General features: G+C 44.3%; 1 protein-coding gene and 1 long non-coding RNA gene across 6 annotated transcripts in view; one reads left to right on the forward strand and one right to left on the reverse strand.

Annotated features, from left to right (window-relative positions):
* LOC135011078 (uncharacterized) overlaps positions 1-8037 on the forward strand; it is a 30401-nt gene extending 22364 nt beyond the window's left edge. Inside the window, exon 4 of the long non-coding RNA XR_010210247.1 lies at positions 6570-8037. This is a non-coding gene — a long non-coding RNA (uncharacterized LOC135011078). The remainder of the gene's footprint in view (positions 1-6569) is intronic.
* The window catches only part of LRP1 (LDL receptor related protein 1), a 486645-nt gene that overhangs the window by 188079 nt on the left and 277924 nt on the right, over positions 1-20642 (reverse strand). For all 5 annotated transcript variants that reach the window (XM_063952427.1, XM_063952428.1, XM_063952429.1 and 2 more), the window contains 4 exons: positions 17979-18146; positions 16157-16339; positions 15624-15824; positions 8031-8282 (listed from right to left, as the gene is read on the reverse strand). In XM_063952427.1, the coding sequence (XP_063808497.1) occupies positions 8031-8282; positions 15624-15824; positions 16157-16339; positions 17979-18146 (804 nt within the window). The remainder of the gene's footprint in view (positions 1-8030; positions 8283-15623; positions 15825-16156; positions 16340-17978; positions 18147-20642) is intronic.

A 20642-nucleotide genomic window follows, 5' to 3' on the forward strand; every position in this document is an offset into this window, starting at 1 on the left:
GATTTAATAAGGTTGTCCAGGGCAAGATTACTGCTTATACTAGCAATTGAACACACACATTGCAGTTATAAGAAAACACTCTGTACATAATATAAACTATGGGGTGTATCCAATCAGCCCCGATGCCGGTTCGGCCAATCAAAATGGCTCGATATCTCGACTGATGACCATTTGATTGGGCAAAATTTGACCCGCGACAGCGTAAAAACACATGGGACCGGGGATAAATCCCCGATCCCACATGTTATCGCGGCTCCGACGGGCCATTTATCAGGGATTATGCATAATCCCCAACAAGTGCTGGCATTGGGGGAAGTAGCACGTCGCATCGGGGCTCATTGACTGCAGTTAATTGGATACTCCCCCATGTATTTTTCTTTACCATTTTTGGTATGCTTCGAGATAACTCGAGCAACCAACCTTCTGAAAGCTGACATAACAGGAGAAAACTGCTAATAGGATGGAGGAAGAAAACCCTACAGCTTTGGAATAAAGGGACAGTACTAGCACTATCAAAGCGTAATTATGCATTCAACAAGCCAGTGGCGTAACTAGGCATTTTAGCGCTGTGTGCAAGAAATGACATTGGCGCCCCCCACGTAAGACAGGGGCAGTGCGCGCCATAGGCGCGTGATAAATATATAGGGGCGTGGCTTCATAGGGAAGGGACGTGGCCACAAAATAATAGCAATTCATACAACACTGCACAGCAGTCTCCATCATTCAAATGACACTGCACAGTAGCGCCACTACACCAGGTAGAGACCCTTTTATACATTACAGCAGACAGCGTCCCCCTTTTTACACATTACAGCAGACAGTCCCCCTTTTTACACATTACGGCAGATGGTGTTCCCCTTTTTACACATTGCGGCAGCCAGCGTCCCCCTTTTTACACATTGCGGAAGCCAGTCCCCCTTTTTACACATTGCGGCAGCCAGGCCCCCTTTTTACATATTACGGCAGATGGTGTACCCCTTTTTACACATTGCGGCAGCCGGTCCTCCTTTTTACACATTACGACAGCCAGTCCCCCTTTTTACACATTGCGGCAGCCAGTCCCCCTTTTTACACATTGCGGCAACCAGTCCCGCTTTTTACACATTGCGGCAGCCAGGCCCCCTTTTTACACATTGCGGCAGCCAGGCCCCCTTTTTACACATTGCGGCAGCCAGGCCCCCTTTTTACATATTACGGCAGATGGTGTACCCCTTTTTACACATTGCGGCAGCCGGTCCTCCTTTTTACACATTACGACAGCCAGTCCCCCTTTTTACACATTGCGGCAGCCAGTCCCCCTTTTTACACATTGCGGCAACCAGTCCCGCTTTTTACACATTGCGGCAGCCAGGCCCCCTTTTTACACATTGCGGCAGCCAGGCCCCCTTTTTACACATTGCGGCAGCCAGGCCCCCTTTTTACACATTGCGGCAGCCAGGCCCCCTTTTTACACATTGCGGCAGCCAGGCCCCCTTTTTACACATTATGGCAGACGGTGTCTGAGAGAGAGAGAGAGAGAGAGAGAGAGAGAGAGACTTACCATCTCCCCGCTGGCAGTCAGGCTCCTCGTGCAGCTTCCTCCGTGCAGGCAGGTGAGAAGGAGGAGGAGGGAGGGGGACTGGAGCCGCAGCAGCGCTATGTAATTGGTAGTAAGCGCGCTGCAGCAGTCCCCTCTTCTTCCATATTGGCTGCCTGGCGCTGCTGTGGATGCCAGCATCCACAGCAGCGCCAGACACCCAATACGGAAGAAGAGGGGGCTGCTGCAGCGGCGCTTACTACCAATAAAAAAGGGCTGCTGCGGCTCCAGTCCCCCTCCCTCTTCCTCCTTCTCCCCTGCCCGGCGCTGCTCTCTTCTCCCTCCACAGCGCGGCGGCGCACAGCACAGAACAGGCGGCATGTAATGAGTCAATTTGACTCATTACATGCCGCTGGCCGTGCACCCTCAGGGCAACTGCGCTGTGTGCCAAGCCCACTTGGCACACACGTAGTTACGGCCCTGCAACAAGCAGGATGCATAGAACAAGCAGGATGCATATACAAGCAGCATACCAAGTTCAACTATGGAACTTCATATGATGTCATTTCATTTCAGGACATTCTTACAATAAGGGAGGACTACTTTTCTTGCAGAAATAACAGCATGGCAGTGCTATTAGGTTATCAGAGTCTATCGGTGGAACCATCTCACTAGTTCAAAACACTACATTATTTTACTTTAAAAATAATTCAGGTTCAAGATTTACTTGCTGCCTGCTATGTACACTTTAAATGCACATGAAGCAATACGGGCATCAGCCAGGGGTAATGCACTACCAACTTACTGGCAAGAAGCCTAAGTAATGCCACCCAGGAAAGGAGGGAGACCGCTCTGACAAAGCAAACTTCCTGTTACAAGACATTATTCACAGACGGACACAGTTTTCCCACTATGAACACAATATTTAGAATATGTAGATGAGAAACATACAGGACACAACTTATTTGGTCATCTTCATTACCTATCTGTATCTCTGAGTAGGATATACAGGTAGGGATTCTTGTAGAAAGTACGCCTTCTTCCTCTGCTCCTCGCTGGTACGTGATGACCAGCTAGTGGCCTTGTCTTGTGCGCACTCCTTCAACCATATCCAAGAGACATAGGGTCAAATATAATAGAGTGAGAGATTTGGTAAGGTTTTTCAGTTTGTTTTTTTAAAGTGGCAATCATTTACACTGTAAAACCAGGTTGATCTTGCAATGTAAATGATTGCCACTTTAAAAACAACTGCAAAACCTTACCAAATCTCTCACTTTTTGAAACGCTCACACTATTACATTTGACCCTTGGGATCAACCTGCCTCCGAGACATGGAGGTAGTTCCCCATTCAACATTTCTTATCCAGTAAACAGATTTGTGAGGCTGCCTATAGACCCAGACTTCTTTTTAATCATTATGCCAATCCCAGACCTATCCTCAGCATTTCCTTTCCTCAGGCTATAAACGTCTCATAGAGGATACTTTCTCTACATTGCTGTGCTTCATGACAGTCTTGGATAGGGATCTGGGACAAGATCTTTCAGATGTGCTGCTCGGTTAGCTACTCAGTAGTGGAGATAATTTAAAGGTCCTTGCCGTTGGTACAGAGGCCCATCTGTGCTTGCTAGAATGTTGACAGGGGTTTCTGCCATGTGCTGGACATATGCCTTGGCTGTTGGTTCCCTGGGGTAAATGTATGAACTGTGCGCTATACCGTTTCTTTGCCATGTATGTTGGCTGCGGTGAGGCCCTGTCCATATCGGCGCTGCTGTCTAAAAGATATGCGTGGGCAATGTATGAACAGTCACCAACACCTGCTGCAGGTGGCAATGCCCATTCCGATTTCGACAACTGCAGGTGGTGATGCCCATTCACCACAGCAGGGACAGAGTTGTCCCTGCCTGTGGTGGGTGCCGGCTCCGGATAGCGCTGGGGATCTCACGTGAGTAGCGAGATCCCACGCATGCGCAGAGGAGCTGACCGGGAAGGAGAGACAGCGCGTCAACACTGAGCTGATGCGCTGTGTGCTCGAGGGACATCGTCAGAGGGAGGAGCCTTCACCCCCCCCCCCCCCCCCCTTCGGAAGACAAGATGTTAATACATCTTGTTGATGTCCCTTCCTGCTTCGCCTCGTTTAGCTACCCGTTTCATATCTGGTGGGAATGTGCTGCACTGTCACTCTTTTGGAACTCTGTGGTTTCTTTATCTAAAGAAATTATGGGCCAGGACGTTAGCTTGGAACCTCTTTTCTGGCTTCTTAAGACTGATTGTCCTGTATCATCCAACAAAAAGCCACTTTTGAAGCATCTTAACAGTGCTGCTAAGGCTGGAGATCTCAGACTCTCCCACAGCAGAATAGTTTGCCAGCTTAGAGGTCTATATGGAGATGGACGATTTTACGATGTCTGCAGCTATTAAATGTATAGAGTTCCATGTTATCTGGGGACCGAGGTACATATTTAAAGAATCTCCATCCTATTCAGGCCACACAGCAGGATTCATTAACTTGCTCCACTGTCTAATCAGTTCTCTTTTCTCCTGTGGTTTCCCCCCTTCCCTTTCCTTTTTGTGAGTCTCTTTATTGCTTTATGTTTCCTTTGTATTTTTGGTTATAATCACTGTTCACTTTGTGAATTAGAATTTATGATGTACCTTGCTTTGTTATCCATATATGCAATGTCTCATAATGTTAGTTATTTTACTATTGTTATAACTATGGGCTGTATTCATGTTTGTAAGTAAAGTAAAAAAGCAAGCAAATGGGCAGAACAATGCTGCACTGCAGGTGGGGCAGATGAAACATGTGCATAGAGCTTTAGATTTGAATCAGGCCCTCTGTTATGCCTTATATGGGTGTGTTGCACCCTTTGTCAGTGACTTTGTGATGTTAATGAAAACTTTTATTGCAAATAAATAAATAAATGTACGCCTGTGAAAGCAGGACTCCATATATAAAACTAGACATGCTTTGGCTATAATACCACATGGTCTTGCAATAGAAGAATCCTGGTTCAAGAATAAATACTAAGCTCTGAGATGAAAAATGCTGTGCATTCAACTTCCTTATCACAAAGTCCTTTGTTAGTACGTGATAGTTATTAGATGTTAAATAATGGCTTTGAGGAAAGCCGCCGAGGGCGTTGGAGGTGGGGAAATGCGTAAAGGATTATCACCCATTACATTATACTAGTACCTGCCATATAAGTACAAGCTTCCTTTTTCTAAGGACGGGGAATCTCTGGAGATGGCTGCCTAATATCAATGGTTACTACAGCACCAGCAGCCGGGAGACCTAAGCCCCAACCAAAATCGGACCTCCGAATAGGAGCCTGCCAACACAAGTAGGCTACTTTTCCAATCTGCATTGCCTGGCCAGGAGTGCAGTACATCAGGAGGTGACCACTATCCTTATTGGAAGCCTATTGTTACAATTGTTACCTATTCAGGCTTATACTGTATGTTGCAAACTGCATGTCTTGTCCTTGTTTGCTACAAACTAACACTGAATGTTACTAACTCTGTGCAACAGCTTACCTAAGAAGGCATTATGGGCGTAATTCCAAGTTGATCGCAGCAGGATTTATTTTAGCAGTTGGGCAAAACCATGTGCACTGCAGGGGAGGCAGATATAACATGTGCAGAGAGAGTAAGATTTGGGTGGGTTATGTAATTTCTGTGCAGGGTAAATACTGGCTGCTTTATTTTTACACTGCAAATTAGATTGCAGATTGAACACACCACACCCAAATCTAATTCTCTCTGCACGTTATATCTGCCTCCCCTGCACTGCACATGGTTTTGCCCAACTGCTAAAAAATTTCCTGCTGCGATCAACTTGGAATTAGGCCCTATGTTCCTATATGAGCTTGAAAATGAAAACTAAGGACTTTTCCTCAAAGCCATTATTTAACGTCTAATAACTGACACATACTAACAAGAGACGTTTTAGATGAATTCTTTTTAATCTCTACCGGCCAGTACTGTGAATATGATGTATTATTATGTTTCTTTAACTGTATTTTTATCATTTTCAATATTTTAATATCTGTTGTCCTAGCGCCCTGTTTTTTTCTTTTTTCGACTATTTCTTGCTTTTAGTGGGAGTTAAGTAGTCTCCCTCTCAGTGGCAGGTATTAACACAGATATTGGTTTCGAATCATTGAGATTAATCTCAGCGCCAGATAACTTTTATGTTTTTTTTTTTAAATACCTTATCCACCCACAGGTAGAAAACTTAAGGTGAGTACACACAGTGAGATTCTGACTTTTCAATTTTCACTATGCGATATCCACCTGTGGTCGGTATCGCAAGCCTACATAGTCTGTGCTTGCGATATTGGCTATGGGGGTAATTCTGAGTTGATCGCAGCAGGAACTTTGTTAGCAGTTGGGCAAAACCATGTGCACTGCAGGGGAGGCAGATATAACATGTGCAGAGAGAGTTAGATTTGGGTGTGGTGTGTTCAATCTGCAATCTAAATTGCAGTGTAAAAATAAAGCAGCCAGTATTTACCCTGCACAGAAACAAAATAACCCACCCAAATCTAACTGTCTCTGCACATCTTATATCTGCCTCCCCTGCAGTGCACATGGTTTTGCCCGACTGCTAACTAAGTTCCTGCTGCGATCAACTCAGAATTACCCCCTATGTGCGATTTGGACTATACTTGTATACTACATAGTTAAATTGACTTGCATGCACAGTCTATCTAGGCTTGCAATACCGATCTCGCAGGACCGCACATCGGGATCGCAAGGTGACATTCACCTTGCGATCTGCACTAACTTTCCTTGCGATTTTGACTATATAGTCAAAATCGCAAGTCAAAATCTCACCGTGTGTACACACCTTTAGAAAAAGCACAAGGAACCTTGGGGAAGGAAAACAACGTTCAGTTGCTGCACTGTGCAAGTTGCTGCAGGTCTACAAAGTTGGATAAAATAACCCTAATAAAAAATTTTAATATGTAAGATTACATAAGATTCATATGTGTACCATATAATGCTGTTCAAGTTTCCAACCCTGATCATATTGCTGCTTTCATTTTGTAGGAACTCTTTATGCACTAGATGGAGAGATGAGACAGACCAAAAACATTCTGTACCTGGGACACCCATCAAGGCAACTGCTGTTAAACTAACTTGTGAGCTGCTCAGCATGCAACATAAAGGAAGCAGTATATAATACCCTGCTCACCATAAAACATAAAGGAAGCAGTATATAATACCCTGCTCACTATACAACATAAAGGAAGCAGTATTTAATACCCTGCTCACCATACAACATAAAGGAAGCAGTTTATAATACCCTGCTCACCATACAACATAAAGGAAGCAGTATATAATACCCTGCTCACCATACAACATAAAGGAAACCGTATATAATACCCTGCTCAGCATACAACATAAAGGAAGCAGTTTATAATACCCTGCTTACCATACAACATAAAGGAAGCAGTATATAATACCTTGCTCACCATACAACATAAAGGAAACCGTATATAATACCCTGCTCAGCATACAACATAAAGGAAGCAGTGTATAATACCCTGCTCAGCATACAACATAAAGGAAACCGTATATAATACCCTGCTCAGCATACAACATAAAGGAAGCAGTATATAATACCCTGCTCACCATACAACATAAAGGAAGCAGTGTATAATACCCTGCTCACCATACAACATAAAGGAAACCGTATACAATACCCTGCTCACCGTACAACATAAAGGAAACCGCATATAATACCCTGCTCACCATACAACATAAAGGAAGCAGTATATAATACCCTTCTCATTTATTAGGTATTTAAAACTTTACCTTGTTTACCAATGTCTTAGTTTATTGGTAAAGTGTCAGTCTGTTCAGAGTGCTTATGTGGCTACAGATCCCAAATTCACTAGTAGCAGCATTATTTACAGAAATACAGTAATTCTATTTGGCTATTCTGTGTTTAGCACAGTAGCAGATTTTGCTACTGTTATCGATGGGGGTCTCCCAGCACAGGGCAAGGCTGCCAATCGTGCTAAGGGCCGCTCAGTGTTGTGATCGCAATCCAATTGTGAACGCATCACAATTTGCGACTGCAGAAAACTAGGGTCGACCCCTGCCTGCGCAGCCTGGCTGTGAAGGCAGTCGCAGGTCGACCATATTTCGCATTGCAGTGGCCGCATGTGAAGTCACGTGGCCGTCCCAAAAATAGCCCAGACCCCCTTATGTTTTCGTCGGCACGCCCCACAATGCCACATCGCCGCCCCCATCTGCCCCGCGAACTCCTGTGCCTGTCAATCAGGCAGTGGCATTCGCACCACTGAGATGTGATCACACTCTCCGGCCTGCGCAAAACGAGCACTGCGCAAGCGCACCAGAAAACGGCAACATGCTATCGCATCTCAGATGTGACCCATCCTGAATAAGGCTGTAAATGGGTTTTCATTTATTTCTTTTTTGCTTTTCAGACTTTTTTAGGGCAATACAATTAAACTGACTAAACCAATTTGTATGTATACATACCTAGACTTTTGCAGGTATCGTGTTCCGGATCCAGCACCCAGCCATCATAGCAGGAGCACTTGACTATAAACTTCTCCTGTGTACACCTCTGGCTGCAGCTTAGATGTTTCGCACAGTTATTCAGGATCTGGCACGTCTTGTTATCTGGACCAGTTTCCATTCCCAGTGGACAGGGACAGGAACACACAATACCTTCTCCAGGGGCCACTGTGCAGTTATGACTGCAGCCACCATTGTTTAGCGAGCACTGATCTGTTCAGGGTACAGAAGATATCAGATTATGCCCAGCTATTATATTTGGAACTATCACCCCCTAAGGCAGGGCTGGCAAAACCGGTCCTCGAGATCTACCAACAGTTCATGTTTTCCAGGCCTCCTTGAGATCTGTAGAATTGTCAGTTAGGAATGAATGCAGCACATCTTAATTAGTAATGACTACACCTGTGCACCAGCTAGGTGGTCTGGAAAATGTGTACTGTTGGTAGATCTCGAGGACTGGTTTGGCCAGCCCTGCCCTAAGGTCTCTTGAGAAATGTAGCTATAATATAAAAGGTGCAGTCCAAGATCAACAATTCATCCGTGGCAGACTGATTCTGTTTAGTGGAATAACGGACCACAGAACAGTGCTTTGGAAAAGTTTTATAATGTATTTCAATGCTGGGAATAAAACTTTCAAACTACAGATATGGGAATTTGAATAATTCTTTATAAAAAGTGGAAAAAAAATGTGCGCACCAAAGCACTGCAGCTAAGCGGTCAATAAAATGCGGCACGTAAAACACTCTGACAACACTGAAAATAGATTATATTAACTTTTTCAACTGTGTGTGTTTAAACCTTCTTTAAACTATTCATGGATAAATGACAATTCTAAATACGAGATAATTCTGCAATAGTGTATTACCATCTTTGGAAAAGTTTTATAATGTATGAAAAGACGGAAAATGTGGAGGGCTCTTTCAGGCCAATAAATGTAACAGTTCCTAAATGCTGACACTTCCATGTGGTTAAATACTCTTACTTGTAGAATTTGGTGTCTTTAATAATATATATCTTTTCAAAATGCCTCCTGCATTCTATTTTCCATTATCACACAAAGTGAGTGTACACAAATCTTGTGCAAGACCTTATGGATATCACTTTTGTATAATTAAGGAACTGCACTTACAGTATTCAGGCATATCACAATCATTCCAGTAAAAACTTTTCACATACAGTAAGTTGCTCTCCTTCCAGAGGAAAAAGCAACATGGGCATATCAAATATTACATGGTGTAGCCAGGGACAACCCCAAGATATGAATGACCCGCCTAGTCAGATGTTACAGCAGGTCATCAGATGTTACAACTCCGGTAGTTCAGAACTTGGAGTTCCTACCTCTTCACAGCTTAAGTGTAGACAGAGCTGGTGTACTAGACCTTTATTATGGGTATTTTAACGTATTCAAAATAATAATACACTATTCCGAAATTTGATTTTCAAACAATTTGCCGCTTCACATTTGAGCATCACCTCTATGACGAAGACACCTGACAGGCCTCCTTCGGAGATAAGTAGATTTTTGGTAGACTTACCATAGTTAAATCTCTTTCTGCGAGGTACACTGGATTCCACAGGGAATACATCGGGATGTAGAGTTGGATCTTGATCTGAGGCACCTACAGGCTAAAGCTTTGACTGTTCCCAAGATGCACTGCAGGGAGTAAATCGGGGAAGTCCTAAAACAGTTCCTCATGGGAGGGGAAGCACCGTAGAGGGCACAAGAACCCGGCGTCCAAAGGAAGCATCCTGGGAGGCGGAAATATCAAAGGCATGGAAATAATGAACGTGTTCACGGAGGACCACATAGCCGCCTTGCACAATTGTTCAGCGGACGCATCACGTTGGGCCGCCCAAGAAGGTCCAACAGACTGAGGCTTTTATAGCAGCAGGAGCTGGAAGTCCAGCCTGCGCATAAGCTTGTGCAATCACCATTCTAATCCATCTGGCTAAGGTTTGCTTATTCACAGGCCAGCCAAGTTTGTGAAAACCAAAAAGAACAAAAAGGGTATCTGACCTCTGGATAGAGGTAGTCCCCTCCATGCAGATACGGAGAGCCCGTACGACATCCAAAGACCGTTCTTTGGAAGACAAAACCAGAAGAGCTAAAAGCCGAAACCACAACCTCTTGGTTAAGATGGAAAGAAGATAACATTTTAGGTAGATAACCGGGGCAAGTTCGAAGAACTGCCCGGGGACGGTAAAAAATCAAAAAGGGTGGACGACAGGACAAAGCGCCCAAGTCCAACACCCTCTTAGCAGAGGCAATAGCCAGCAGAAACACGACCTTAAGCGTAAGGCATTAAGGTCCACAGATTCAAGAAGTTAAAATGGAGACTCTTGTAGGGCATTTAAGACAACAGAGATCCCATGGAGCCACAGGAGGGACATAGGGTGGCTGATATCGCTGGCAGATGGCGTTCCGCCCAATGGAGGATTTTTTATACTTCCAACATTGCCATGCGGAGTCGAGTGCAGTCTTGATTATTTATGTACGCCACCATGGTGGCATTGTCTGATTGTACTTGAACAAGCCTGTTCTGTACCAGAGGCAGGGCAAGCGTCAACGCATTGAACACTGCCCACAATTCCAGAATGTTTATCGGAAGGAGAGATTCCTCCCAGGTCCACCGACCCTGGAGAGAGTGTTGCTCCAACACCACACCCCATCCCCGCAGACTGGTGTCCGTTGTCAGGAGGACCCAGTTGGAGATCCAGAAGGGACGTATCCTGCTCAACTGTTGGTCCTGTAGTCACCAGCTCAGTGACAGACAAATCTCCGGCGTAAGGAGATCATTTGAGACCTGATCCGATGGGGCAGGCCGTCCCACTTGGAAAGAATTAACCTCTGCAGAGGACGGGAATGAAATGGAGTGGACTCTACTATATCGAAAGCCGACACCATGAGGCCTAGTACTTGCATCGCTGAGTGTATCAATATTCTTGGGCGAGAGAGGAAGTATCTGATCCTGGCCTGAGGCTTCAGGATTTTCTCTAGAGACAGAAACAATCTCTGGCTGTGTGTGTCCAGCAGTGCCCCCAGGTGCACTATGCTTCGAGAAAGGACCAGCGAGGACTTTTTCCAGTTGATGAGCAACCCGTGGGCTTGTAGGAATTGGGCCGTCAGTTCCAGATGACTGAGGATAACATTTTGGGAGTTCGCCAGGATCAGCAAGTCATCCAGATACGGCAGGATCCTGGTTCCCTGACGGCGGAGAAGGGCCGTCATCACGGCCATGACCTTGGTGAAGATCTGAGCTGATAATGGAGGTTGCCAATAGCAAACTGCAGATATTGTTGATGCGAGACGGCAATAGGCATATGCAGGTAAGCATCCTGTATGCCTAGGGATACCATATAGTCTTCGGGTTCCATGGCCAGTACAATAGAGCACAGAGTTTCCATATGGAATTTGGACACTCACAAATTTGTTCAATGCTTTGAGGTTGAGTATAGGCCAGAAGGACCCATTTGGCTTCGGAACTAGAAACAGGGTCGAACAGTATCCCCTGCCTCTCTGGGACAGAGGTACCGGCACTACCACTCTTGTGGTCCAGGAAGGATTGCACAACCAAGTGTAGAACTTGCGCTTTCAACGGATCCGAAGGGATAACTGTCGAGCAGAACTGGCGAGGGGGACGTCTCTTGACAGAGATTGCATACCCGTGAGAGACAACTTCCCGCACCCAGGCGTCCGAAGTGGTCTTTAACCAGACCTGGGCGAACTGCAGAAGTCGGCCTCCCACCCTGGGGTCACCCAGGTAGAGGCCCGCCATGTCATGCAGCAGGCTTGTCTTGTTTGGAAGCAGGCTGACGGGCAGCCCAGGATTGTTTAGGTTTGGACTTAGTGGATTTGGAAGTACGAGCCTGTCTCGGGTACGCATGACCCTTTTGCCTTCCATGGAGGTCGAAAGGAACTAAAAGTGGTACTCTTTGACTTCGTTGCAGAAGGATTAGTACTTGGGAGAAACACAGTCTTAGCAGTTGCCAAGTCAGTCAGAATCTTATTCAGATCCTCCCCAAAAAGGATGTTTCCCTTAAAAGGGAGCACCTCCAAGGTTTTTTTGGGGAGTCTAGGTCCACCTTCCAGGACCTCAACCACAGAATTCGGTGAGCCAGTATAGACGTAGTAGAAGCCTTGGATGCCATAACACCTGCCTGAGAGGCCGCCTCCTGAATCTAGTGGGAGGATGTGGTAATATGAGACAGATATTGTCTGGCAGTGTCAGAAATATCCTGAGGCAGCTCGTCCTCAACTGCCTGAACCCATGCTTCAATTCCTTTAGCTGCCCAGGAGGCTGCTATAGTGGGTCTGTGTACAGCACCAGTAAGAGAGTAAATAGACTTCAGGAATCCCTCCACACGCTTATCCGTCAGTTCCTTCAGTTAGGTGACAGTGGTGACAGGCAGAGTAGATGACACCACAAGACGGGCGACATGAGAGTCCACCGGCGGTGTAGTTTCCCACTTGTTACTCAACTCCGCAGGGATAGGATAACGAGCTAGCAACTTTTTAGACAGGGAAAATTTCTTTCCTGGAGACAACCAGGATTCCTGATGTATGTCAAATAAATGGTAAGAATGTGGTAAGACTACTTTAGTAACCTTCTGACGTTTGAACTTATCAGGTTTCTTAGAAGCAGTAGTGGGATTGATCTCATCATCAATTTGGAGAATTAGCATAATAGCCTCCACTAGGTCAGGAACATCAACCTGGGTTGTAGATTTCTCATCAGAAGCGACTGTATCAGTGTCTGATGGATCAGTATATTTCCCATCCTCATCAGAAGAATTTTTCGAAATATTAGTGGATTGTGAGGAAGAAATGGCCTGCTTAGATGACCGCTTGACCCCAGAGGGGCGTGGGGTAGACTTTTGTCTAACTAAAGACTGATTTAATTGTTGTAACTGGGTAGACACAGTGTCCGCACAGGGCGGATTAACTACAGGGACAAGATGTGACTGTAATTGCACAGGAGGTTCCACAGGGGGCGTAAGATGTGTCACAAGCATATTCAGCATACTTGTGAACGCTGCCCAAGGTGGTTCCTGATTGGCCACATGTGCCGCAGGCCGACTGGGAAATGTATGGCACCAAGTGCCTGAACCATCAGCTAAAACTTCCCCCTCAGGCAAATCCTTGGTGCCAGCACTGCGTGATGCAGTAGCATCCGCAGATCTCCCACCCTGTGTGGCAGACATTATACGGAATGTAGCCATAGAGCGTAACAGTACAATATAGCCAGACAAAAATAATACCTGCAAATAACCCCCTGATTTATGCGACATTAAATACAGGGCACAGAGGATTAAAGCGGTATGAGGTGACTGAAATACACAGTAAAAAAAAAAAAACACAGTATATGCTGCGTAGATAGTATATATATATATATATATATATATATATATATATAGATAGATAGATAGATAGATAGATAGATAGATAGATAGATATACATAAACACATACATAATGAGACCCTGATGCACCTAGCCCCCCAGGGTGCAGAATATAGTGACAGCAAGACGTGTGATACACTAGAATGAAATCCACACAGCAGCTACAGGCACACTCAGTCAAAGGTATAATGCAGAAGTTACTACAGATAATCAATAAAACTGCACTGGACTAGTAAAACTACATATAGATATGTATGTATATAGATATAACAATGCACAGTAGATACTGGATGTATATCACAGAATACTTATACTAAATATTCAGCTAGCAGTACACTTGTTCTTAACTAACACTGTCTAAAATGACACGTAGAATACTTAAGTGCCTGTAAATGCACAGTGCTGATGAGACAGGCGGCTTTACAGAGGAGACAGTGCCCAGCAGTCCCGGAGATCAGCCCAGCTACTTGTGTAAAGATGGCACCAAAATCTGTCAGGGAGTGAGGGAGAGTGAAATGCAGTTCCAGGGCGGGAACACCAGCAGTAGATGGCGCCCAGAGCTGGGGGAGGGGCTACAGGTCAGCGCCTTATCCCCTATGCTGGTCCTCACCACCGGGTACTGTGGAGCCTATGTAAAATGGATTTTAGTAAATCCGTCCTGTGCTTCCTGCCCTGGTGGATATAGTGGGGTCCCTGTGCAGTACAGTGTCCATGCCAGCGGCACGGTCCGTCTCCTGGGACCGTGATTTACTGGCCGGTCCCACCTGGGAGACCCTCTTACCTCCTCCCTGATGTGTAGCCACATCATCCAGGAGAGTGTCAGTGGTGGTGTACCTGAAGACCGGTGCGCCTCCGCTGCAAGTGCCCGGGAACCTGGCCACGGGAGCAAGCAGCGCTGCTGGGGAGGTGATGGAGCAGCAGCACAGAATGTCAGAATGACAAACAGTGTTGCGGCCCTTGAAGTCTTCTTAAAAAGCTCTTTTCAGGGCTGCCTAGCGCAGCCCCACCTGTTAGTGACCTGCTCTGCAGGCACCAACTTACAAACTGAGGTTATAGAGGATGCGATGCAGTGCATCCTGGGAACAGTCAAAGCTTTAGCTTGCTGGTGCCTCAGATCAAGATCCAACTCTACACCCCGATGTATCCCCTGTGGAATCCCAGTGTACCCCGCTGCAGAAAAATATTTAGCAATTATACCACCAACAACATTTCGGCATAAGGTGGCAAACTGCAATCATAGTTATAATCATCTTCATGCATTTCTTCTGGACACTAACCACTAAGTCTCATTAGTCGGCTGCTTTCCCTATCTTCTACTGAGCAGTAAAGAGGAACCTTTGCATATCCTTGAGCACCTAGTTCATTTTTTAACCAAAATTGAGCAAAATTTGAACATTCCTCCTCCCCCCCCCCCCCCCCCGAATCACATCCATAGCTCATATCTTTCTCATAGTTGATAACATCACCCTCGCCATTCCCCATGTGCCCATTGATTCCACCCTCAATGTCACTCCCCGCATAACGGTCCTCAGTCAATCCAGACAATTACACCTTTGAAGCATTGTTAATTGTCTTCCTTCCTACTTCTGGTATATCATAAAGACCCTTGTGCATACTCTTTTCTTCTGCTTTGTTTACAGCAATTTGCCCCTCACTGGACTGTGTCACCCAGCTGCCCCCGGCAGTCTGTAATGAATGGAAAGCAATCTCCTACCTGCTGTTCTGCTGTGCTCTCTGCAAATCCTTCCACTCCCCAAATCTAACAGGACACAATTCAAACTGCTAACCCTGACTGAATGTTACCACTTAGTACATCTATTACAAAGACTCCCCCCATCTGACAGACCGCCCCATCCACTGGTTTCACACCACCTGCACGTCTTCCCGCCCCTCTAGTACCTTCCCATCTCCTGTCCTCACTTGCTTGCCTACGTGGAAAGGATTCTTTACATTCGACTTTGTGTCTTCTCATGTAATTGCTATTTCCTCATGGCTTACTTTGTATTGAGATTTTACGGATGCAGTTTTTTCTTTCTGGCTCCCATATATCTGTCTGATGTAACTTGTATGGTTCAATGCTAATTTTTTCTATTCTGACTGTACGGTGCTATGAAATCTATGTCTCAATCGAAGATGATTACAATGATTCACTTACCACACAGCTCTCCTTCATCCGAGTAATCGCCACAATCATTTTCACCATCACAAAGCTTCTCAGGGGGCAGGCAGATGGAAGTGTTCTTGGCGCAGGTGTGAGATGGAGGTTTACACACCAACATGTAACAGTTCTCTTCATCAGAGCTGTCCTCACAGTCATTATCACCGTCACACACCCAGGCTTTACTAATGCACCTTGCTGCAGTAATAGAAAATACATCAATGGCTGGCATGCATAAAATGGCTTCTGCATGGATTTAAAGGAATATAGTCGAACGTATATTAACAATAAATAACTAGAGTACTTCTGAGTTTTTTGGGCCTAATATAAATTATATATATAATATATATATATATATATATATATATTTATAGAAAATAAAACCAAGCATCATAACCTCCTGTATACTACTGCCATGCCAATTACCCTATGTACAGTACACATACTGTAAATCAGAGACAATTAGGTAATCTTTACCAGAATATCATGTTACAGCTCTTTGTGCAAATGCTGTGCTGGTTTGTGCTCACCTGAATCCTTGCAGCTGAACTTGACATTGGGGTCACATGCATGTGTCACACCATCACAGTTTTTCTCATCGCTTGTATCCATGCAGTCTGTGTCACCATCACAGCGCCAGCGGCTGGGAATGCACAACCCATCCAGCCGGCACTGGAACTCATCAGTATGGCAGCCACCAGGAGGACGAGTAGCTGTTCACAAGGCATTTGTAGACGAGATTAGAAGTGACCAGTGATCAAAAGGGGGAAGAAAATAAAAATGAACAACAGTCCTTCAGAAAATAAACTGAAGGTTTGGTATAACTTTCAAGCAAGTAGTGATGTTGATGCAAATACTGCATTAGGCAGTGATTTTTTGTTTTGAGGACTATAGAAACTTGTGTTACTGCCCTTCACCTTCACCCAACCGTGTCCACATGCCTCACTGAGCAGCCTAATAGAACAGAGCTACCCCTGTCACCTGATAGCTTAGATGCAGCTGACCTGTCAGTGCCTTCCCGGCCTGTAACCAATAGTCCTGCCCTACTTACACCTGTTAGTGGGACATAAGAAAAATCCACAAGAAAATGGTAGAAGTGGTGTACTGAACTTTTAAGCAGCATTACCTACAATGGGTTCACACAAAAGTGTTCATTTATTATATATGAAATAATATCCTCATAACTTAAAGAAGGGGGCACTAGTCACCCAGGCTACAGATACTGCATGTGTAATGGTTTACGGCAAGGGGTGCATTTTTTTTCTATGGAATGCTGAACTAATATCAACAATTATGCAGGTTTTGCAAGATTAAGGGGCCCATTTATCAATGAGTTTTAGGTATTTAAAACTTGTTGCATACAGATGTGTCCTACGACATCCTTGCTGCAGTCAAGTTAATAAGCCCTTCTAGTCACACCATGCCGTGACTCGGTAGTGCAGAGTGTCTTTATGTGCAACTTTTTCCATGAAAATGTGTCTTAGTCGCATTGGCACATGAAGTGCTATGTTACATTGTTTTCCTGAAAATTACTGTAACGTAGCATTTCGTATGCAGATACAGCCACAGTTGCACACAGAATATAGGCATGCTGCATATCATTTTAATCAGCATAAGCTGCTTGGGCGTACTTTAGGCATAGCGATGCGAACAGGACATATTTTCGTCACAAAAAGGCACCCAACGTTAGCAGAGCTGCCGGCTGACTCACGCCAGGTATCTCCCGCTGCGTAGCATGTTGAGGCAAGTTGTATGAGGACACATCTGCATGATAGAAGGAGCTCCAGCCAATCAGCTCCGAACTGTTATTTTTAAACACGATAGTTAGGAGCTGATTGGCTGAAGCCCCACGCAACAAGTTTTAAATAGCTAAAACTCATGATAAATGGGCCCTTTAATAAATATACTATCATCACCTGTTTATAAGATAGTGTATTAGATGTGTCCTCTTACATCTTTGCTCTGTGCGCTATAATTCGTGTTACACATAACACGAGTGCCATTTGACTCAGTAGCGTCGAGCATCTTTTTCCCCCCCGATTTTTCCCTCGTCGATGCATAGCATTTTGTATGCAAATACATAGAATACAGGCATGCTGCATAGCATTTTAATCAACAGAAGCTACTTATGCGTACGCATTACACAGTGTCTAAAACAAATTTTTGCAGAAATAAATGCAAAAAAAGAAGCTTGGCGCTACAGAGTCCCACCATGTCATGACTTGAAGGGCTGTTTAGCGCAACTGCAGCAAGGATGTAAGAGGACACATCTGTACTTCTGTAATAAGCATGAGCTCAGCATATGTGATAGTATTATACAGTCATAACTGTGCTGCTGCTCGTCATTCTCACCTTGGTTTGTGCAGTTAGCGTGGGTCTCATCGCTGTATTCACCACAGTCATTGTCCCCATCGCATGTCCAGTGTTCTGGGATACAGCGGCCACTGTTGCACTTAAACTGGGTGCTAGAACAAGAGTGACTGCAGCCGTCCTCATCACTGTTGTCTCCACAGTCATTGTCTGAAGATTGATAGTGTACGGTTATAAACACATAGGTGGAGGCAAACAAAACTAGAGTTGTATTGGAGTAAAAGCAATAAAGCAGGAGATAGCTTTTCTAGTACTGCATAAAACAGGTGGTCAAGAACAAGGAAATTCTACTTAAACTGCTGATATCACTGCGGCTATGGGGATTTCACCATCTGCAACTGTTTACTGATAATGAAGTATAAGCAGGACTAGTTTCTTACAGGAACTTTAGATATATTCTTACTGGGCGTTTGCATTCTCTATTTTGGCAAACCAATACAGCTAGATGGAATATCAGATATCTGGATGTGTCATCTCTTCTTTCACATTACATGAATTCAACCTTAGAAAAACCTGTGCACAATTCATCAGCTATGTACACAACATCTCAAGGTTTGGCTACATTAGCTACTACATGTTAATCATATGAGCTCAAGTAATTTTAGCAAGAATAATACGGTAGAAAACGCGAGATAAAGCAGCAGACAGGTCATGATGTGTATAAAGTTTACAGAAGAATAAAAGAACCTGCAAAATTGAGGGGATGAAGTGCAAAAGACCACACCCCACAAAGCTTAGCTGAAAGCAAAGACCCTTTGAAAGTGTATTCCAGCTTAAGATGACACTATATTATTGGCCAGTACATGCCCTCATGCAACCTTTACCATAAACATCTCTAACTTTCATGGCTATTTTGGTGCTTTTCAGTCATGTACTGTATATCTATAAACAGGAAGGTGTGTGTTTTGTAACACCTCACACAGCACAGGTCAGATGTACTCTCTGTGCTGGACATGTGTCTATCCCTGCACCAATTTGTTACCATCTCCAAGGGAAATGGAAACAGTTATGTAAAAATATGTCTGAAAAGCAAATATGAATTGAGAGAAAGATAGCAACGTCTTTAGATAAAATTGCAGGACGACACATACAAGCTATTAACTTAGGGGGTTATTTATCATGTCTTGGAGAGAGAGAAAATTGTGAGAGATAAGGTACCAACCAATCAGCACCTGTCATTTTTTCAAACACAGCCTGGAAAATGCTGGTACTTTCTCTCTTACAGCTTTCTCTCTCTCCAAGCTTTGATAAATGCCCCCCCTTAGTCATCTAAAGGTGAAGAGTCCTTATGTGAAAGTAGAGCCTAAATGTTAGTGTCAAATACTTACAAGCAGTTGAAAAACCGGCCAGATCACCAACCCGCATGTTCAGTATTAGCTGACAGTTATCATACCATACAGATTACCCCAAACAAGGGCATATAGAAAACCCCAAATATGACCCCAAGCTCTATTATTTACATAGAATACGAACACAGAAACTGCATAGATCATTACATGCACCATATTTGAATGAAAGTGTAAAATCTTATGCCTGACTATCAAAGTGACAAACTAGTACTATCTTAGGCAAGTTGACCTTGACAATTGAGCACAAAGTTTCTATTATTTAAAACCTACAAATTATTAGTGAAAGTTTTTAAAAGCTTTCATCTGACAGATGAAAACATTTTGTCATTTGTTTGTAGTCACCTAAAAAATTCCACATCATTGAAATAATCAAATGTGGTTTGCTTTATTAATTACTTAATCAAATAGTCAGTGGGTTAATTACAAGAGGTGAAACTCATTCCCAAAAAGAAAAAAAATCAAAAGAGAGTAATCTCAGGGATTCTTTTGTACATCTAAATTAGTTTTAGGAATTTTTTAGATCTGTGTTTCCCAAATCCACTCCTCATACCCTCCGAAAAGATCAGGTTTTCAAGGTTTCTTTTATTATACAATGGAGACTTAAGGCCCCCACACATTAGAACGATACTGTACATGATGCGCACGATTTCGACACATCGGATCGATATATATCGGTACTAAAGCTGTAAATAGGGTACTTTTCACTAACAATAACAATCCATGGTCCCGCGAGTCATTTGTCATAGCTTCTGATCTTCCCTACATCTGAAACTATCGTCAACGACAGAAGCTCCTGGTTATGGCCACTCCTCAGATCTTTTGCAAAATCTTAAAGATGTATCTTATGTGTCGTCAAGGACTGCCGGGAAGGGAAATCATTATCGACAGCCCTCATTTGCTAGTAGCTCTAATGGTGCCCATACACTTGTGAGATTATCGGTACTAGCCTTCGATTTCGACCGCATCCGTGAGAGAAATCGAAGGATTGTATACACATTTTAGGTACCTTTTGACTTGATGCACGGGTACGTCGGATGAATCTCACGTCTCAAGATAGTATGTGCTGCACTTAATATTTATCGAATCGCAGTGCGATCGCATGTGTTTTTAAAAACACATGCTATATATCGCACTGCGTTGTGCGATGGGCACCCGCCGGGAGCAGCCCATCACGTGATTACCATGCGATCTATCGGATGATCGCATGGTAATCACTTTGGCAGTTCAGGTGTGATGCCGCTGCAATGCCCCACGATGTCGCATTGCGGGGCATTGCACAAGTGTATGGGCACCATAA

This window comes from Pseudophryne corroboree, chromosome 2 (assembly GCF_028390025.1).
Source record: "Pseudophryne corroboree isolate aPseCor3 chromosome 2, aPseCor3.hap2, whole genome shotgun sequence".
NCBI lineage: Eukaryota > Metazoa > Chordata > Amphibia > Anura > Myobatrachidae > Pseudophryne > Pseudophryne corroboree.